We start from the raw sequence: 21,621 nt of genomic DNA on the forward strand, positions 1-21,621 counted from the left end.
GGCCTCCGGAAGCATAATTCGAATAAATATCCTAAGTTAAAATAAAATTAGAGACACAAAATACTACGGTTTGTAGCATGTCCATGTATTTTTGAAGAGTTAAAAATATGTATAAAAAAAGTTTTACAGTATTTTGCTCACATCATTCTAATCTTACTAATATTATAAATGCGAATGTTTAGATGTATGTTAGAAGATATCTCCAGAACTACTGCATGTATCTTAATGAAATTTGTCATACACGTAGAACATAGTCTGGTAGAACACAAAGACAACTTAAGTTTTTTTTTAATTCCTGTGAGCGACAGCTAGTTGAAGATAAAAATTGGAAATTTTGACGCTACTAAAGTATTTCTTTTAAAAGTAATAAAGGCGATAATGGCTTGCTAATTACCGAAATTCCGAAGTGGTAATCTATCAAAAAGCAACAAAGGAAGCACGCCATTATGTACCGTAGTACACAAGACAGGGATATTTGTTTTAATAAGTTACAAGCTCAAAGTCACTGTTGTTTAGTGAAATATTTTATGACGTTAGCTAGTTCGCCTAACTTAATAAGGGAAATAATTTTCTTCTTTAAACTTATCATCAGCTCACTATACGTCCCCACCGAGGGGCACGGAGCCTACCCTAAGTTGAGGGTGATTAGACCATAGTTAACCACGCTGACCAAGTGCGGGTTGACTTCACACATACCTTTGACTTTCTCAGATATGTGTAGGCATCACGATGTTTTCCTTCACCGTAAGAACATAGGATAAATGTACGTATGTAACACATTGATACATAATGGGATTCGAACTCAGGACCTGCAGATTGCAAGTCAAGTGCTTGAACCCTGGGCCACCGACGCTCTGCATCCGATTTATGACATACCTTTTACATGGGACTCTGTCCACGCGGAATAAAAAAAACTTAATAAGTAGTCTATGTGTTCTTCCAGACTATGTTCTATATGTATGACAAATATCACCGATAACGCAGCCATTCTGGAGATACCTTCAAACATCTATCAATCTAAACTTTCGCATTTATAATATTAGTAAGCGGAATTAATAAAAAAAACTAATAATAAATATTCTATATCACTCAGTGATAATGTAGCCTTCTATTTGTGAAGGAATTTTTAAAATCAGTTTAGTAGTTTTTGAGTTTATTAGTTACATACAAAAATAATATCTTCTTTATAATAAGCATGTAACATCACTAGTTGTACTGGCCAATCAGGGCGTCGCAGTGCGCCCCGACAAACTAGGTCACGTGGCTGCGGCCCCACTGCGGAACGAAACCTCCACGTACAAGCCTCCATATAGGGTTGACACATTTGAGAAATAAAACATTTTTATATAAACTATAATCACATAAAAAAAACCTTGAATGATAGAAAATAACTAAATAAAATGTTATATGTAATTCTTTACGATATAAAATAAAATTCACTTTTTTTTAAATAAAATATGTATTATTTTTGACACTATTCAAAAATTATAAATTACTAGCTGTGGCCCGCGACTCCTTCCGCGTGGATATATAAAAAACATTGTGTAGCCTATGTATTCTTCCAGACTATGTTCAATACGCATGCCAAATTTCATCGAGAACCGTTAAGCCTTTCTAGAGATATCTTCAAACACCCATCCATCCATCCACATCACATCCATCTAAACGTTCGCATTTATAATATTAGTAAGTTAAATAAAAAGCAGCTCATCAAGGCATAAATTCGAAAAATGAATAAATTGTATCCTATGTCCGTCTCCTGGCTCTAAGCTACCTCCTCACCAATTTTCAGGCATATCGGTAAAGATGTTCTTGAGTTATAAACAGTGTAACTAACACCACTTTCTTTTATATATATATATATATATATATATATATATATATATATTAAACGTAAGTGTGACAACCCTAGCTCTGATGTAGATAGGCTGTATGCGATGCGGATCGCTGCCGCATTTAGGCCAAGGTAGGAAAAAAATATTTGTTGTCTATGCTAATGTCAGATAGTTTTTCTTTTTTTTAAATAGACTTTCATGGCAGCCAGTTTTGATTATAAATATATTTATTTTTAATATTATTTAATTATTGACTAAGGAGCATCGGTGGCTCAGGGGTCACTTGACTTGCAATCTGCAGGTCCAGGGTTCGAATCCCGCCATGTACCAATGTGTTTTTCGATCTCAGATTTTCATATGTACATTTATCCGACGTTCTTACGGTGAAGGAAAACATCGTGATCTGAGAAGAAATTCAAAGATATGTGTGAAGTCAACCTGCACTTGGCCAGCGTGGTTGACTATGACCTAATCACCCTTAACTTAGGGTAGGCTCCGAGTCCCTCTGTGGGGACGTATAGTGAGCTGATGATAATAATTATTTGATTATAAAATTTGTGTTATCAATATGCTGTTATATATTTAACCGTGGATTTCTGAGGTCAAAATCTCAGTTTAAAACATATTATTTTTATTTATTTTTTTATATCAAAAGGTGGCAAACGAGCGAGCGGCCACCTGAAATCGCTGAAATAGCGAAGTGACCGTTGCCCATAGACATACACAATTGCATATGCGTTACCTTTAACCGACGGAGGAGAGGATGCACAGAAAGAAAATATGTTCCCTTTCCATGCATCCTCTCATCCGGAAAGTCCACTTCCACTTCACATCCTTTCTTTATAAGAAAAAGAGTAGAAAGGGAAAGAGGACTAATTTTGGCCTCCGGGACGCACACTCATCAGACTGTACTTGGAATAGCTTCGCACTTGACGTCTGTCTTCTGTGTGGTCGTGGTATTTCACTATGCGAGCCGGGACAATTCGTGCGAACATGTTAAAGCAGGCTCTACCACTGTTAATAATATCTAAAAATATGTATTTATCGTTGTATATCAACGCATTCCCGATTACAGAATGCATACGTAAATCTCTCAGCTTACGTAACATTTGTTATCATTTACGCAAAACGAAAGGAATGCTTTTTAAAACACACACATTGTTACGCGGTTATGTTTTCGACTGTACTCCACGAACAATTGTTAAATAACATCGCATTTGTACGAGAAATGAGGACAATTGCATTATGTTTTTAACTTACGTGTTACTCGATAGAAATCTTACTAATATTATAAATGCGAATGTTTGGATGGATACTAGATAGCTAGTGTAGCTAAGGCGCCCGCGACTCCGTCCACGCGGAATTTGAAAAAAAGTTATTGAGTAGCCTAGTAGTTTTTCCTCCTCTTCCTCCTTCTTCTTCTTTGCAAGTTGGCTAGCGGAGAGACCAAGCCTCGATCAAAATTTAATCGAGATCCGTTCAGCCGTTTTAGACATTTCTTCAAACACCCATCCATCAATCCACATCACATCCATCTAAACATTCGCATTTATAATATTAGTAAGTTAAATAAAAAACAGCTCTTCAAGGCATAAATTCGAAAAAAAATGAATAAATAGTATCCTATGTCCGTCCCCTGGCTCTAAGCTACCTCCTCAACAATTTTCAGCCATATCAGTAAAGCCGTTTTGGCGAATTCCGCTAGCCCGTTTGTCACATTGTAATATAAAAATTATTCTATTTAAAAGTCACAATGCTGTATTAAAAATGGAAATTGCATTAATTAAAAATACACTTCAAAATTAATTACAGTGCTTTCTAGGTCAGGTTTAAGAGGCAACGAGTGGTAGGGGTTGAGGGGTGGATGGTGTACAGAATAGAGCTATAAATAGATTTTATCTTTAGCTGCAATTTTTATTTCTCTTTGTGTTTTTTGTCAAGGGACTTTCGTTCTTTTGAATATGGTTGTCCCATAATATTCTACTTACGATATAATTACAAACACAAGCTCGCTTTAAACAATTGTTGTACAATCGCATCCAAAATTGTTATTAAGACTAAAGACATAAATTCGAAAAAAAATGAATAAATAGTATCCTATGTCCGTCTCCTGGCTCTAAGCTACCTCCTCAACAATTTTCAGACATATCGGTAAAGCCGTTCTTCAGTTATAAATAGTGTAACTAACACCACATTCCTTTATATATATTTCTTTGATGTAGATTTAAGACTTTTATTCCTGATTGTACAGATGATAATAAATTGATATACAGAGTGTTCAATTTTTCAAAGATGGAATATTTGAATATATTTAACATTCACTAACTCGTCAAGATTTCAATGGATCAGCTATACGTCCCCACTAAGGGACTCGGAGCTTAACCTAAGTTGAGGGGTTACAATGGATATACGACTTAAAACGCTTGATATATGTTTTTCTAAATTAAGCCCCAAATATAAAGTTAGAAATTGTTCAGTTAAACACGTGTTTTAATTGCCAATAGCCTAATGGTTAAGGGTACGGATTTCCGATGACGTGGTCGAGACTTCGAATCCCAGCATTCGACTATTGTCGTAAACTATATAGTACAAGCATAGAGCTTAGTTGGAATGGTAAAATAAATATTAGTAAATTAAAAAATTTGATAATATTTAAAAAAAAAAAGTTTTGAACGCCGTTGAAAGATAGTCATAGTGGTTATATGTCCCACCATAAATTTACCACAGTATTTTTGATATATGTGTTTCATTATTGGTCAAAAACTCGCAAAACTACGCATAATATTGTTTTCAAAGTTATAAATTGTAACAAATCTACGCCGATGTTATATTTATAGTATAAAAAGGTTGATGTCTGTTTGAAATATTATCTATTTTTTTTATAATACGACCCTTAAGTATGTTTTTATTTATTTACAATGTCTCTTCCAGTGACCGTAGAGTAGAGGCCGGGCTGTGACCTACATAGAACGAGATCGATATTGCTACGCCGCTCTACTGACACGTAGCAGTGCTACGATGCTACGCGGCTACGGAACGACTAATTATATTTTGAAATTAATCTTAATATGGGTTAGGATTAAACACATCATAATACTAATTTTTACTAAAAAAAAAGTCTGATTTAGGCTTTAATATGTGAGATAACGCCATCTATTATCAGATTTTTATAACAATTTTTTTTAATTTTAAATTTAATTTAATAAACGCTTATTTTACAATATTTTTATTATAGAAGTAACTCGACGTGATGACGAGTCTATCGAGCGCTTGGTGGTGCAGGGGAAATTTGAGGGCAACAGACCACGAGGAAGATCGCCCATAAGGTGGACTAAAAAAGGCAGCGACTAAAGAGGAGTGGCGGCGCCTGCTAAAGCGGGTCACTGATACTTGATGACCACGACCAGTCTGACAAGACTGTAACGACGAAGAAGAATAGAAGAACTCGAATAATCGAAATTACTTATCGATTTAAAAATCTTAGATTTTAGAATCTTAAAAACTTGTCTTAAAACATGTTGTCTCTGTTATATCAAAGAGAATGAAAGTGATGACAATATGTCTTCCTATATATGTCACAACAGTTGAATTTACGGGTAACAATATAGAGCTACAATTCGTTTATACATCACTAGCTGTAGCCCGCGACTCCGTCCGCGCGATAAAAATAGATATTCGCCGATTCTCAGACCTAGTTAATATGCTCACAAAATTTCATGAGAATCGGTCAAGCCGTTTCGGAGGAGTATGGGAACGAAAATTGTAACACGAGAATTTTATATATAAGATTTTTACGTAGGTATACTTTAGGCTATGTAAGCGAAGAAAGTAAAAAAGTCCTAAATTGTCGTAACGCATTTTCAACTTAAACTCAAAATCTACTAAACTTCTAGTCAGTTTAAAAATTAATAAAAAAATGGGCCGTCTTGCAAGCAAAACCTTTCTATTAAAAAAAATCAAAATCGGAGCACCAGGGGCTGAGTTAAGCAATAACACAAATAAAAGAATAAACAAACATACAGACGTATGATAACCTCCTCCTTTGATGTAGTGAACATATAATTATGTAAATACTAATAACTTACTGCGACTTTGTTTATAAATAAACAGCTATCGACTACGACTCTGCGCGGAATTAAAAAAAAATATTTAATAGTCAATGTCTTCCAGACTATGTTCTACATCTATGCTAAATTTCATCGAGATGTGTTTAGCCGTTCTGTAGATACCTTTTAACAAACATCCATCCATTTAAACATTCGCATTTATGATATTAGTAAGATTTAATTGCAAAATTAAGAAACTCAGTTGCCTATGCTCTATTCCTGGTTGTAATCTGTGGCCTAAACATCATTACAAGAAAAAAAATAATTGCCATTCTTCTACACTTTTTGACTTATAAAAGAAAACTTATAAATACATAAACAAGGGCTTAACATTATGATAAAGGGATTAAGTAAATCCCAACAGATTTGTCTTTGACTATCATACCCAATGTTAACTACTCCAGAACAACATTACAGTGACTCGTGTTATATCCATCCTTTTTATTCTTTTGGACAACAATAGAAACAGCAATATGAATACATCTGAACCCGATGTATAGAACGACAAAATTGTACGTAACATCATCAGCTCACTATATGTCCCTACTGAGGGTAGAGTCTACCCTAAGTGAGAGTATGTGATAGTGAATGCTGGTCCAGTGCGAGACTTCACACATTTGACTTTCTCAGATATGTGCAGCATCACGATGTTTTCCTTTACCGTAACACATTGGTAGATAGCTTTTCGAAGCCAGGACCTATAGATTACAAGTCAACCCTGAGATACTGACGCTCCTACTGTATACTTAAGTCAAACAATAGCTCACTAGCTGATATTAATGTCAAAAAAGGGTCTTGACACACGGACAGACGGATAACAAAGTGATCATATAAGGGTTCCGTTTTTTCTTATGAGGTACGGAACCCTAAAAAGTGTCAATGGTAGATCTCATGAAAATATTTATTTGGTACACGAATATGCCTCGTCCGGTACAATACCACGACCATACAGAAGACACGCCTCAAGTGGAAGCAATTCCAACTACAGTCAGATGAGTGTGCGTCCCGGAGGACAAATTTTAATCCACATTCCCTTCCCATAAGTCTTATAAGGAAATGGGTAGGGGATTTTGGCAGAGGAATACTTAGGAGATGAATCCTTTTTCTGTGCATCCTCCGTTGATTAATGGTAGACAATGCATTTGCAATTGTCTATGGGTAGCCTTCATTTCGGTACTTTAGCGTATTCAGGTGGCCACTTGCTCGTTTCCCATCTAACAATATAAACAAGTATAAATAGCTGTCTCGCCATGTCTTTTCTGAACTAACCCTGATAGTAGCGAACACAAGACATTGACTTATGATTAACAAATCAAATAAATTTGACGGTCTATTTCATGGGTTTCCAAGATCAAAATCCTTGTTGAATATTTTCTCTGTTTCGTCAAATATAATGACAGGGATGTTTTTACAGATAATGGTTTCAGAAACCCGCAGTAAGTCATCTTAACTGTAAACTCTATAGAGTTGAGTGTAATTATATCAATTAACAAAATTAGAGTGTCTGTATGTACACTTAAACAAAATCATATTTCATTTTAACAATAATGTACATAACGAAACATATTTCTATGTCCATCTCTGTTTATTCAAACGGAATTAACGAGATGTCAATACGTTCCGGTTGAATGAGTGGAAAAACTAATTAAACTAACTAATATTCGACATATGATGAATACAAAACGGTATTAGTAATATGGAATTACAATTTTACTAATATTATAAATGCGAATGTATAGATAGATGTTTGTTAGATGATATATCTAGAACAGCTGTATGGATCTCGCTGAAATTTGTCATATATGTAGAACATAGTCTGGAAGACCAAATAGACTAATGATGTTTCTTTAATTATAAATTTATATTTCTTTTTTCCATATATCTCTACACTAACTGTTACCCGCGATACCGCGTCGAATTAAGAAAATCTTAATTAGTAGTCTATATGTTCTTCCAGATTATGTTCTACATATATGACAAATTTCAGCGAGATCTATGCAGCTGTTCTAGAGATATCATCTAACAAACATCTATCTATACATTCGCATTTATAATATTAGTAATAAGTAAGATTTTTCTATTCATAAAACGTATTAAAATCTTACAGACGTGTCAAATTGTAAGTTATTTAAGAATTACGCAATTATTTTTGATATGAAAATTATTAAGTCCTTAATTTACACTATATATCTAACATAACCTTTTTATTTATATATTAAAATGTTTAAAATACATTTCTTAATGTAAATTCTATTGAAAACGTATAAATATCATGAAGTTATACGTAATTTGTAAATTTTTAGGTTATACTTCACTACGTAACTTAGTATTAATAAGTAATATCACAAATTGTGCTGTAAAATATCATAAAAGATTGTTAAAAAGGAACGTTAAAGTTTAAAACAATCAAAAAATTATTGTGTAACGTCTTAAATACTTGAAAGCAAAACATTCTCAATGCACGTAAACAGTATGGCGATGTAATACAAAACATATGATACCTGATAAGATTCGTCTGGTTTGCCCGGGTAAGATGCGCTACGTCGATAGTCCGGAGGCCTAGGAGGTGCTGGAGCCCTACGCCATGGGGCGAAGGCAGAAGGTTGCGGGGGCTGCGGTGCTGGCCACCTGTACTGCGGGGCGCGGCGGAACGGCGCCCTATATTGTCTTTCATCGTCGACGCTTGGTGCGCCGGGATACTGTAACTCGCCCATATAATTAAGGCGTCCGACCTTCCCGACGGTCGGACGAATACTGGCGATAACACAGCCTATCGTCTATCGGGTCGATGTCAAATGCGCGCGCATATCGCTGTAGTGACGTTCCGTTTTCGGTGAAATTATTTCATGTTTTTTTTTTAGTCTTTAGCCGCAGAGTTACTTTTGGTATGTACGTAGTCTTTGCCTGTATGCGTCAAATTGTTGCCGCGCATTTTCCTACGCCATTTTGAAATGTTATTTTTTTCATTAATATTTACAATTAATTTTAGGTCAATTTGATAAGAGAAATTGATTTAACTTACTTATATTTCTTGTTTTTAGTTAGCATTTAAAAAGCAAAAGAAAAAACGCATTTAACTTAAAGTTATTATTGTTAATTATTGTATTTATTACTTATAACTTAAAAGAATATGTTCTGAGAAATATAATTGCTTGGAAAATCGTGAAAATGTCTCAAGCATGACATTTTCAACTTATTTCCAACTTAAAAAACAACTAGTGCCATCTGTTGATAAAATAACTCATTAAAATGTAACCTAAATATAGGATTTCAGATTTTGTCGCAAGATGGTGAAAAATTGCGGATGAATTTTTGAATACCAAACCTACAAAAAGAAAAAAACCCGATCTTTAGAGATAAATAGTTATTTTTATAGGAGAAAGGGGGCAAACGAGCGGTTAGAACACCGAGGTGATCACGACACCGATAGACATCTGCAACACCAGAGGAACAGCAGATGCGTTGCTGGCCTTTATAGAAATGCTCGCTTCTTGAAGGACCCTAAGTCGTATTGGTTTGGAAATACGCCGAGGACAGACCGTTCCACAACGCTACTGTGTGGAGGGAACCTAGCGGTCTCTTGTCGTCCGATGACGGAACTCGGTCGCAGGAATTGTTGCAAACTGTTCTTCAGAACACTCCCCATGGTGAATGCGGTATAAAAATGCAGAGGAAACGACCCTCCGGCCACGTTTTCAGAATTTATTTACATTTTTACGATAATTATTGTAGAAAGCTTAAAATGCGCAAAACCCTTGTTTTTTTTAAATAAAGACTATTAAATAATTTACATCTATTTGTAATTAAACCAAAAATGAAATAACAAAAAAACAATAACTAAATCAATCAAAAAGCAAATAAAAACGTTGAAATTTCTATTAGTGCTACGAAGCGTAGCGCGCTACGAATGCCTACGAAATATTTGACCTTACAATTTTTTGAATGTCTGAAAGAATGGCATGTTTTTTGTTATTTTATTACTTTTAATTTCTTTTAATTTTTATATATAACAAGCTTTATTGAGCTCGAGAATAAGAAGCCGGCTTTACCATGAGTATTACCAAATCTTACTAATATTATAAATGGGAATGTTTGGATAGATAAATACATTGATATTTGTTAGAAGTTATCTCCACAACTGCTGCATGGATTACGTTGAAATTTGTCATAAATATAGAACATAGTCTGGAAGAACACATAGACTATTAAAGAAGTTTTTTTAATTCCATTCGGACGGAGTCGCAGACGACAACTAGAGAGAGTGTAAGGGTTTTATTACTTAATTATATTTTTAGGATGCTAGAGTACAAAGTTTTTAAATGGATTATTCTATTCTTTATTATGTAATTGTAAGTCGACCTTTATGACACTAACAGCGCATTCAGGTGATAGTGTGGCATTGATTCAATGCGGATAGCGCAGTGGCCCGCGTTTGCTGCAAAACTGTGCTATTAGCCTCTACACACACTAAAGTGCTGATAATCAAACTTATTTCTCATGATACTTTTGAATATGTTAGCGGTTCTTGTCATCCCCATCGGTCGGCCAAGGTACCGCTGGCGAGACGCCGTAGAGCTGGATCTGCGGGAACTACAAGCGATGGACTGGCAGGAGAAGGCGTAAGACAGGCGACTTTGACGATCTCTTGTGTCGGAGGCCAAGACCCACTTTGGGTCGATGTGCCAGTGGAGTAAGAAAGTGGTTCTTGTGATATATGGTATGAAACAAACGACGGTTAGCTGGGGACTGATTTATTTTGCCAAATTAACAGGGTACGTAGACATCACCTACCTATTTTAACCATAATACATTACAGTTCTTAAACCCCCTTACTCTGCCATGGAACACAGGGGCTTCCAATTTTAAACTATTTAAAAAAGTTGTGAAGATTTATGACACATATATATATATATATATATATATATATTGATAACAACAGTTTTAACAGTGGTAGAGCCCGCTTTAACATGTTCGCACGAATGTCCCGGCTCGCTCAGTGAAATACCACGACCACACAGAAGACAGGCCTCAAGTGCGAAGCTATTCCAACTACAGTCTGATGAGTGTGCGTCCCGGAGGCCTAATTTAGTCCTCTTTCCCTCCCCACCCTTTTTCTTATAAGGAAAGGATGGGAAGTGGAAGTGGACTTTCCGGGTGAGAGGATGCATGGAAAGGGAAAATATTTTCTTTCTGTGCATCCTCTCCTCCGTCGGTTAACGGTAAGCAACGCAAGCAATTGCGTATGTCTATGGGCAACGGTCACTTCGCTATTTCAGCGATTTCAGGTGGCCGCTCGCTCGTATGCCACCTTATGATATAAAAATGATGATGAAAAGAGATGATGGAAGGTACATTAATCTGGTTAACAAATAACGATGAACAATTTAATCGAGTAATATGAATAAAAAGTCAATTTAAAATCACACTAATGTAGGAACACCTTAACATCGCCCTGCATTGTAACATTTAGGTTAACGAAATAGGTTAAAGAGTTCCGTAAAGTACGTAACGTTCATCAAAATATTAAATATCCGCAATGTAATAAAATATCTGCATTATTTAATTTGAAGTGTTCATACGTAGTCATATATTTTTTTATAAGAGAAGGGGGCAAACGCGCGGCGGGAACACCGAGATGATCAACGATACCCATGGACATCTGCAACACCAGAGGAACTGCAGATGCGTTGCCGGCCTTTAAGGAAATGGTATGCTCGCTTCTTGAAGGTCCCCAAGTCGTATTGGTTTGGAAATACCGCCGAGGACAGACCGTTCCACAACGCGGCTGTGCGAGGCAAGAAATTGTGCGAGTTAGTTATATTTAAGAATTTTTATTTAATAGCTGTCACCCGAGACTCTGTTCGTGCGGAATTAAAAAAAAATAATAAGTAGTCTATGTGTTCTTCCATAATATGTTCTACATCTATGACAAATTTCATCGAGATACATTCAGCCATTCTTAAGATACCTTCAAATAAACATCCATTTAAACTTACGCAATAATATTATTAAGATTAGTAAGAAGTAAGATAATTTAAAAAGTACATAATAAATACATTTACAAGTTTAGGATAGTTATTGCAGTTGTACACGACTTCATCCGCGAGGTATTAAAAACACTAATATAGGTTATGTCACCCGGGGATAGTGAAGCTTCCCAATAGAATATCTCAAATCGGTTTATTAGTTTCGGTGCCTTCAATACGCAAACAAAGAAAGAATCAAAACTTTCATCTTTATATTATTAGTATACTTGTAAAGATAACCCATTTTAATAATAATTATACTACTTTTTAACTATTATAATTAACTATCGCCATGTTTTTTTTACAATTTCACCTAAAATAACAATGAATTAAATTTTTACTTACCTCGATTTAATGTCATCATCATTTTCTTCTTGTCCTTGTTATAATTAACTGCTGTAGTTAAGTTTACCACATATTTACAGTAAGAAAACTTTAAAATAAAACTTTATAACAAAAATTATAACTTCGAAACGTTTTTTCCTGCAAGAAAATCAAAAAGTGTACAAAAAATGCAGGTCAGAACTTTTATAACCAATTTTTGAAAACACGCCATCTATCGGTAAACCTACTTTCTGATTTTGTAATATTTCACTAATTAAGATATAGATGGCGGTATTTCAACAATTTTCAATAATTTCATAATTTTCCAAATACTTTTTTAACTTCCATATAAACAACTAACTTTAGCCCGCGACTTCGATTGCGAGGAATTAAAAAAAATCTAGTAATAAGCCTATGTTATTCAGTGATATTATAGCTTTCTAAAGGCAAAGGAATGTCTATAATCAGTAGAGTTTATTCGTTTTATATTTCTGTAAATCTTTCTAATATAGAAAACTGAAACAATGATTTTATGTTTGTCTCCCAAATTTAAACCACTTGACAGATTGTAATGAAGCTTCGAAGGATATTTTTAAGAAGCCAGAGAAGATTTTGTATCGTATTTTTTTTATTTAGAATCTTTGCCTTAATTTTGATTTTGACACAGTAACTATGTTAGTTTAGTTATTACATTTAGTATAACATAAGCCATTTTATCTAACATGTTATAAAATAACTCGCCGATAACTTTAGCCTTATTATCAGACATTACCCAAACAAATTTATGGTTCTATGAGTTTAGTGATGTACAAAATATATCGATAATTAAAATAAACACTACAAACATTATTTATTTAAAGTCAAAGTGTAGTTACAATAAAATCATACATGGGCATGTACTATTTTATTTTATACAAGCTGTCAACCGCGACTCCATCCGCGCGGAATTTAAACAAAACTTAATTAGTAGCATATGTGTTCTTCCACGCTATGATCTACATTATACCAAATTTCATCGAGATCCGTTCAGCCGTTCTGGAGATACCTTCAAACAAACATCCATCCATCCATCCATTAGTAAGATTTAATAATTGAAATGTTCTTTATTTCTGTACATATTAAATACTTAAACTATTTTCAGACCACAAATACTTAAGCAAGTATCTACTAACGAAACTGTATACCTGACTGTGCCTTATCACTGGCTAAAGAAACAAAAATATATTGTTATATTTAATAATTGGAGTGATAATAAAAATTTCTTGTACAAAAAGATTTTTGTAGCACGGACACTCATATTATGTTAAAAGATAAAACTTTTATTTTACTATCGTATTATTAAAAATATCGATAAATAAAAAGACATGACTACTACATTATTAAAACAGCTGTTATCGATATAATGTTGTACTTCACTCTGCACTCGTGTCGGTTTTCTCGTAGTAACGTGACGTTTGTTAACAAACTGAAAAATGGATCAATTTGATCCAACTGGTATGTAAAATTAGTATTCAATTATTAGTGTAACTTAATCTTTAAATATTATTCAATAGTTTATTATAAGTTAACGAAATATCGAAATAAAATTAACTCACCAAATTAACGTAATTATTTGCAAGTGGTTGCAATGTCAAAGTGACATTTGTGTTGGCGGGAATTTGAACTAAACTCTAAAACAGTGCCTGATATCCCATATTGTCATTAAACTTTATAAATGGATAGGCGTTTGCTTGTAAATGACAATTTTTGCTTCGTTCCAATTTAAACGCACCTGTTGTTACTTGACAGTTAAATCTATTCATATTAATCCATAGTTCGATTACATACCACCTCTACGAATCCTCACCATCAGCGCCAAAATGAGAAACATCAAATAGGCACAAATTACCACGTTTATAGCCACTCCATTCATATCAGTACATATTGTGACGTCAATACGTTCATCTTTACTTTTTTAAACGCTAATACCTATCCATTTCCACTGGACTTCCAGAACATCAACATGTCCGATATAATCCATTAAAAGACGAATGGATCTTAGTATCACCTCACCGGTGCAAACGACCTTGGAGCGGACAAACAGAACAACCGGCTGAGGAACAGCAACCAGATTTGAACAATCCCTTGCGAGCTGGTGCTGTCAGGTCTAACGGACAGGTTAGTTTTATATCGCATTTGAGTTGACACGTCAGTAACAAGAGAACTGTTCTGGCTAATGTGCCAACTTATCAATTTAGCTAACTTAGTTTAAATATGTGGACCGAATTTGATGAATTAGGTTTCATTTGATTCAGATTTTAATTAATAAATAGTGTTATAACACGACTGATTTAAATATTCCAGCGTAATCCAAATTATACGTCAACTTATGTGTTCCCGAATGATTTTCCCGCGCTATTGCCGAAAGTTCCAGAACCACCACCACCGGAACATCCGTTGTTCCAAGCTGGACCAGCTAAGGGGACATGCAGGTATGTTTCTATAGATAAATTTGGGATCTTCGGGAATTACTTTTTTTTGCAAAGTGGCAAACGAGCAAACGGACAAGAAACGCTGAAATAACGAAGCGACCGTTACCCGTAGACATCTGCAATTGCAGATGCGTTGCCTACCTTTATTTGACAGACGAGGGAACGTACAGGAAAAGGTTTTATTCCTATACGTCGTCTCCTCCGTCACATCCACTTCCTATAAGAAAAGGGTGGGAAGGGAATGTGGACTAAAAGTCCTTCAGCACACAGAGTATAGTTGTAATGAGTTGTGACTTCATGTATGTTCTTTATGAGTTACGACAATTAAAAACAAACTGAATATTTTTTTGTTACAGGGTGATGTGTTTCCATCCAGACTCTTCAATGACATTACCACTTATGTCCGTGGAAGAAATACTGGCTGTTATAGAGGAGTAAGTTTTTTTTATTTATACCAACTGTCCTGACTGTAAGGAATTAAAAATAAAAAGTAGTCTGTGTTCTTCCAGACTATGTTCTATATGTATGACACATTTCAGTGAGATGTAGCCGTTTTGGAGATACCTTCTAACAAACATACATCTAAACATTCGCATTTATACTTATTAGATTTTTAAAAATAATTTTAGTTACATTTTTATTACAACCTTGGATTGTATTTACGCAGTTTTATTTATGCTTAAATACTTAACTCACTCTTACATGGATATGTCACCTTCAAATCATGAACGTCGCACATTTGTAATTTACCTAGGCTACTTCTACTCAGCATATTTAATATCGAATGAAATCATTCCCAAAATAACATTTGTAGTACAATGGATTCTTATGTTTCCTCTTTATCTTATTAATATTATAAATGCTAATGTTAGATGGATGTTTGTTTGAAGGTATCTCCAGAACGGCTGCATGAATCTTGCTGAAACCTATCATAGATATTGTACAGACCACATAGGCTACTCATTTTTTTTATACCGCGCATAGTCGCAGTATAAACAAAAGCTAGTATGTTTTATTTGCCATAATGTAAAACATATCTCAGATGGATATCACAAGTGACGGAGTTGGGTTGTCGATACACATGGGTGCAGGTGTTTGAGAACAAAGGCGCAGTAATGGGTTGCTCCAATCCACACCCACACTGCCAGATCTGGGCCTCAAGTTTCCTACCCAATGAACCCAGGGTTAAGGATAGGTGAGTTTTTTTTAATTTAAAATATTATATTTTATAATTAATTAAGTTATTAGTATTTTCCGAGCTCAAAACTCAAACTCTCACCAAATATTTCGCAAATATAAAATAGTTTCGTTATTTTCAGATGTCAATTGGATTATTATAAAAAATATGGCAAATCAATGATGGTGGAGTACGTCGAGAAGGAACTGGAACAAAAGGTAAGGATATATTTTTTAAACCGACTTCAAATGAAAGAAACATTGGAGTCGATGTCGGCGTGGATACCGAAATAAAAAAAATATTTACTTTAGTACTGACATTATTTTTTCCGAGAATATTTTTTTGAAGTCGGTTTTTTTTCTTCAATTTTCAACTGATAAATTTCAGTGACAGTGACGTTTTTTTAAATTCCAGGAACGTATTGTACTACAAAATTCAGAATGGGTAGCATTAGTACCATACTGGGCGGCTTGGCCTTACGAAACTATGGTGTTACCACTGAATAACAAGCCACAGAGGATGACAGACTTGAATCCAGAACAGAAGAGAGGATTAGCTGAGATCATGAAGCAATTGACTACGAAATACGATAATCTATTCCAATGCAACTTTCCTTATAGTATGGGATGGCATGGTGAGTGCGGAAACACTAATATAAATAAAAAAAACCTCAATAGATGGCGTTGTTACAAGAACCTAATATGTTGAGGACGCCACAATCGAAACTCCTAGTTTACCAACCTGAACCAAGTGAAGTTTTTTGTTCTTTAAGTACCTAGTATAGTATTGACACTTTCATTAAATGTAAAAATAACTCATAGTAGTCCAAAATGAAACTGAAATATAACAAAATAGAAAGTTCGATTTAAAATGAAGTATAATACTGGGTTTTCATAACCTAAACATTAGTATAAAAATATCATTATTTTAATACATTGGTAGTTTAATTCACGATCAATCAATTTCAGGCGCACCGACAGGACCATCTTCAACACCTGGAGACTCACCCCATTGGTTACTGCACGCTCTCTACCTACCTCCTCTACTGCGCTCCGCTAGCGTGAAGAAATTCATGGTGGGCTATGAAATGTTGGCTCAGCCGCAAAGAGATTTAACACCGGAGCAAGCAGCAGCTAAACTAAGAGAATGTAGTAACGTGCATTATAAGAACAAAAAGGATTAAAACTTATTGTTTTTTTTTCATAATCTCACTTTAACATTATAAATGCGAATGTTTGCATGGATATTTGTTACAAGTTATCTCCAGAACGGTGCAATTTATTATCTGTAATATACAAAACCTCCATCTAAATTAATTTACAAAACATTGATTTATTGTAAAATTCAGATTTAAATTAAAATGTATTAACATTTATTACCTTATCTTTATTAGAAATATCAACAAAGCATAAAAACTCGTAATATACATATTTTACAAATTGTATATCATGCCTTGTCAGTTTATGAAGTATCGAAATTCCCAATCGATGTGTCTTCTTTATTCGAGGCAATTTCCAAACTAATACAATTAATCAGTATCAATTTTAAATATTTCCTGATTTGGACCGATTTCAAAATGTCGAAATTCACAATCTATCTGTAACATGCCATTTCAACTAGATTCTTCGACTTTTGTTTCATCATTTATAAATTCCAGAACTTTCTTTGTTGGTGTTACATTATGTACTCTTTTCTTATGTGTATATAACGTCGCTTTCTGTTTGAATGTCTGTTCGCATATGTTACATGACAATGGTCTGTTGCCAGAATGAATAACTTCGTGTTGTATTAATGATCTTTTATCCTGGAAATAAACCGGTTATAATAAATAAACGACATATAATAAATAAAATTAAAAAAAAAAATTATATTCTTGTAAATTAAAAAAAAACTATTTAAGACGTTTCAAACGAGTCCAAACACAATGAGGTTATATGTCATTGTGACATTTGACATATTCTATAAACTTCTAACTCCATCGTAAGCACAATGTCGTTGAATACATTGCTGCTTTTCTATTATTCAAATATCATAATACACCAATAAAAGTAGCAATGAATACACACAATTTTTTTTTTACATAATGATTTGTTACATTGCGGATTCTGTATGGTCCAAATATATTATTACAAATACGAAACGGGCAATGTATACTTGCAGTGAATCCTTTCCCGCATTGTTGACAGATGTGATTCTTCGGTTTCTCCTTTTTCTCTCCGTGTACTCTTAATAAATGTCTTTCTATGTACGCTTTTGATGCTATAGGCTGGTTACGTTTATAATTAAAAATAAAATTATCCATAAAGTATTTAATAGATTTTTTTAAACTAGCTATAAAAATACAGATTTCAAACAATATTATTTGCTTCTCTGACTACCAGTTTTTTCGTTTAGTCTTTTTGAGGTTATGTTGACATTATTTGAATGTTTTTTTTAATTGTTTTTTTTTTTATAGTAAAAGGTAGATAATGCTTTCGGCTACTTGAATTTATTGATGAAATAATTTGTATAAATTAAATAGAAAGGAATAATTATTTAAACATGTCACAGACTGACGATGACATTTATTGTTTATGGATTTATTTTGTCATGTCAATATTATAAATGCAAATGTTTAAATAGAATGATGAATGGATAGATGTTTGAAGATATCTTCAGAACGGCTGAACGGATCTCGATGAATATAAGAATATAGGCTACTAATTATGTTTTTTTTTAATTTCGCGCGCATGGAATTACGGGTTTCATTCTTTTTATTAAAATTATTTTACCTTATCACAAATAGGACATTTATGCGATGTTTTGCCTAAATGTTGGTAGTTGAAATGATCCTGCATTGCTTCTTGTGTAGGATATCCCTTTTTACACGTAGGACAGGAGAACCTAGGGAATGGTTTATGTTTGAAGTTGATTATACAAAAGTTACTTTAAAAAACGTTTTTTAAGTAAAACAGAACCTTCTAAAAACTTTACAATAAAGGTCTTATACTCTTTTGATTATATTTTTTAATTTTATGACATACAATAATTATTTAAATTTCAGTATGATTTTTTTTAATATATTTTTAAAATGTTTGAACTTAAAGAAATACTTTATGTATTCTTAAATTGTATTAACTGTCAGTATCAACAGTTAAATGTTACTTAATCAAAACCTTAGTTTGAATTTCTTATAATTTGTAGATAACGTGACTATCTTCGAGGGAAATTAAAAAAATCTAGTAATAAATATATTCTATGTCACTCAGTGATAATGTACCTTTCTAATTGTGATAGAATTTTTGATATCAGTTTAGTAGTTTTTGAGTTTATTAGTTACATACATACAAATCTTTATAATCTTACCGTCTTACTAATATCATAAATGCGAAAGCTTAGATGGATGGATGTTTGAAGGTATCTCCAGAACAGCTGAACAGATTTTGTTAAAATTTGCCATACATGAACATAGTCTGGAAGAACACATAGGCTACTTATTAAGTTTATTTTTATTACCACGCGGACGGAATCGCGTGGGACAGCTAGTAATTTATATATCCTATATCACTTAGTGAAAATATAGCTTTTTAATTGTGAAAGTATTTTTTTTAATCAGTAAAGTAGTTTTTGAGTTTATTAGTTACGTACAAAAATGTACATCTAGTATAGTCTATAGCACTTACTTGAGAATCTGATCAGATGCGTGTGCCCTAGAATATTTGAGATGTCCTTGGTAAGTCATCAAAGTTGAGAAAACTTTATTACAATCTATACATTTGTATGTCTGTTTGTTTTCATGTCTTTGTAAATGGTATTTAAATTGTAAAACTCGCACCATTTTGTGACATATGTTACATTCCTGACGTGGTAAGGGACCTTCGTGTAACCTGAAGAAAGATAAGTTAAGTTGCTTCATCACTCCATCGCCATCATTTTTTTATCATAAGGTGGCAAACAAGCGACCTGAAATCGCTGAAATAGCGAAGTGACCGTTGCCCATAGACATACGCGATTGCATATGCGTTGCGTAACTTTAATCGACGGAGAAGATGTACAGAAAGAAAAAAAATTCCCTTTCCATGCATCCTCTTATCCGGAAAGTCCACTTCCACTTCCCATCCTTTACTTATAAGAAGAAGGGTGGGAAGGGAAAGAAGACTAAATAAGGCCTACAGGACGCACACTCATCAGATTGTACGCGGAATTGCTTCTACTTCATTCCTATCTTCTGTGTGGTCGTGGTATTGCACCGGAGGAGACAAATTCGTGCGAAGATGTTAAAGCAGGCTCTGCCACTATCCATTGTTTCCTTTGCCGAAATAGCGTAATTAACGCGATTTGATAATTTAAAAACCCTACTTAAGACACTAGAGAAGAATACGAATCCAAAGACACTTCGCTTGTCAAAATCAGTTCACTCGTTTACGATACAGAATGTTACAAAAAATTAAGTTCAAACGTACGCGGGAAAAAGAATCATCTGTTCAAGGTCAATTAGGTATTGTAGTAATACAGTAAAAGAGAAGTACTGAGCGTCGGTGGCTCAGGGGTTAAGGGCCTGGGTTCGAATCCCGTCATGTACCAATGTGTTATAATACATTTACATATATACATTTATCGTATGTCATTACGATGAAGGAAAACATCGTGATGCTGCACAAATCTGAGAAAGTTAAATGTGTGAAGTCTTGCACTGGACCAGCATTCACTATCACATACTCTCACTTAGGGTTGCCTCCTAAATAAGGGACGTATAGTGAGCTGTTGATGATGTACACAGTAATCTTATTAATGAAGTCAGTGAAATCAATGAACTATATTTAGTACATGTTTGTAACATTTGAAGATAATACCTTAAATGTCCTATTAAAGTTGTTCTATTGACGAATTTCTTCTGACAATGATCGCACTGAAGACGTTCTCTGTGATGCCTGTCCATGTGAGATTTACGATAACGTGTGTGCCTATAAAAATATCATCATCTTTTAACTGCCCACTGCTTAGCAATCCTTTACCAATACCTCCTACAGTTAAAAATAATCACTAATTAGTCAAATGGCCGAGTTCCGAAATAAAAAAGGTCCAAATTAAGTTTCCCGGGTGACTTCTTCCCAAGTATCCTATGTCTGTTTAGTAGTCAAATATAGCTAAATCTATTCCAACTATCCTATGTCTGTTTGGTAGTCAAATATAGCTAAATCTATTCCAACTATCCTATGTCTGTTTGGTAGTCAAATATAGCTAAATCTATTCCAACTATCCTATGTCTGATTGGTAGTCAAATATAGCTAAATCTATTCCAACTATCCTATGTCTGTTTGGTAGTCAAATATAGCTAATTCTATCCCAACTATCCTATGTCTGTTTGGTAGTCAAATATAGCTAATTCTATCCCAACTATCCTATGTCTGTTTGGTAGTCAAATATAGCTAATTCTATCCCAACTATCCTAATTCTGTTTGATAGACAAATATAGCTAAATCTATCCCAACTATTCTATTTCTGTTCGATAGTGATAATAGCGAGTTCAATCCGAAGTAGAATTAAGTATTATTTTTAGAGAAAATAAGTATTATAACACTTACTCAAAGTGCATATCACAGTAGAGACATTTGTAGCCAGATTTTGTCTTTGACAAGAGTTTTCTCAACATTTTAGCCTCTTCATTGACCTGTTGCCCTTCTTTATTCTGTTTCTTTCTAC

At 34.1% G+C, this 21,621-nt stretch overlaps 4 protein-coding genes across 4 annotated transcripts in view; 1 reads left to right on the forward strand and 3 right to left on the reverse strand.

Annotated features, from left to right (window-relative positions):
- Positions 1–8,655, reverse strand: part of orb2 (cytoplasmic polyadenylation element-binding protein orb2) — a 43,594-nt gene extending 34,939 nt beyond the window's left edge. The window contains exon 1 of the mRNA XM_013307974.1: positions 8,443–8,655. Coding sequence (XP_013163428.1) covers positions 8,443–8,655 — 213 coding nt within the window. The remainder of the gene's footprint in view (positions 1–8,442) is intronic.
- A 5,044-nt stretch (positions 8,656–13,699) lies between these two features.
- Positions 13,700–17,194, forward strand: Galt (Galactose-1-phosphate uridylyltransferase). The gene is made up of 8 exons (XM_013307877.1): positions 13,700–13,785; positions 14,285–14,448; positions 14,635–14,762; positions 15,119–15,196; positions 15,805–15,957; positions 16,082–16,157; positions 16,354–16,573; positions 16,908–17,194. The coding sequence occupies exons 1-8, from the start codon at positions 13,764–13,766 to the stop codon at positions 17,120–17,122; spliced, it is 1,056 nt and encodes a 351-aa protein (XP_013163331.1). The 5' UTR covers positions 13,700–13,763; the 3' UTR covers positions 17,123–17,194.
- Positions 17,195–17,312: 118 nt separating this feature from the next.
- LOC106114602 (gastrula zinc finger protein XlCGF8.2DB-like) lies at positions 17,313–21,615 on the reverse strand. The gene is made up of 6 exons (XM_013307868.1): positions 21,504–21,615; positions 20,772–20,882; positions 19,602–19,805; positions 18,711–18,822; positions 18,098–18,205; positions 17,313–17,743 (listed from the first exon to the last, which is right to left on the reverse strand). The coding sequence occupies exons 1-6, from the start codon at positions 21,569–21,571 to the stop codon at positions 17,552–17,554; spliced, it is 795 nt and encodes a 264-aa protein (XP_013163322.1). The 5' UTR covers positions 21,572–21,615; the 3' UTR covers positions 17,313–17,551.
- Positions 21,573–21,621, reverse strand: part of LOC106114568 (uncharacterized) — a 4,071-nt gene continuing 4,022 nt past the window's right edge. The window contains exon 8 of the mRNA XM_013307830.1: positions 21,573–21,579. Coding sequence (XP_013163284.1) covers positions 21,573–21,579 — 7 coding nt within the window. The remainder of the gene's footprint in view (positions 21,580–21,621) is intronic.

The sequence above is a fragment of the Papilio xuthus genome, unplaced genomic scaffold (assembly GCF_000836235.2).
Source record: "Papilio xuthus unplaced genomic scaffold, Pxut_1.1 DF828037.1, whole genome shotgun sequence".
NCBI lineage: Eukaryota > Metazoa > Arthropoda > Insecta > Lepidoptera > Papilionidae > Papilio > Papilio xuthus.

What these genes read in the sequence shown, in the direction of transcription:
- Galt (XM_013307877.1), top strand. Translation starts at nt 13,764, where the DNA reads ATGGATCAATTTGATCCAACTG. An exon ending in GGATCAATTTGATCCAACTG is followed by an intron (nt 13,786 to 14,284) that starts GTATGTAAAATT and finishes CTGGACTTCCAG; the next exon opens with AACATCAACATGTCCGATAT. An exon ending in TTATAGTATGGGATGGCATG is followed by an intron (nt 16,574 to 16,907) that starts GTGAGTGCGGAA and finishes AATCAATTTCAG; the next exon opens with GCGCACCGACAGGACCATCT.
- LOC106114602 (XM_013307868.1), bottom strand. Translation starts at nt 21,571, where the DNA reads ATGTTGAGAAAACTCTTGTCAAAGACAAAATCTGGCTACAAATGTCTC. An exon ending in TACTGTGATATGCACTTTGA is followed by an intron (nt 20,883 to 21,503) that starts GTAAGTGTTATA and finishes ATATTTTTATAG; the next exon opens with GCACACACGTTATCGTAAAT. An exon ending in AATGTCCTATTTGTGATAAG is followed by an intron (nt 18,206 to 18,710) that starts GTAAAATAATTT and finishes AAACGTAACCAG; the next exon opens with CCTATAGCATCAAAAGCGTA.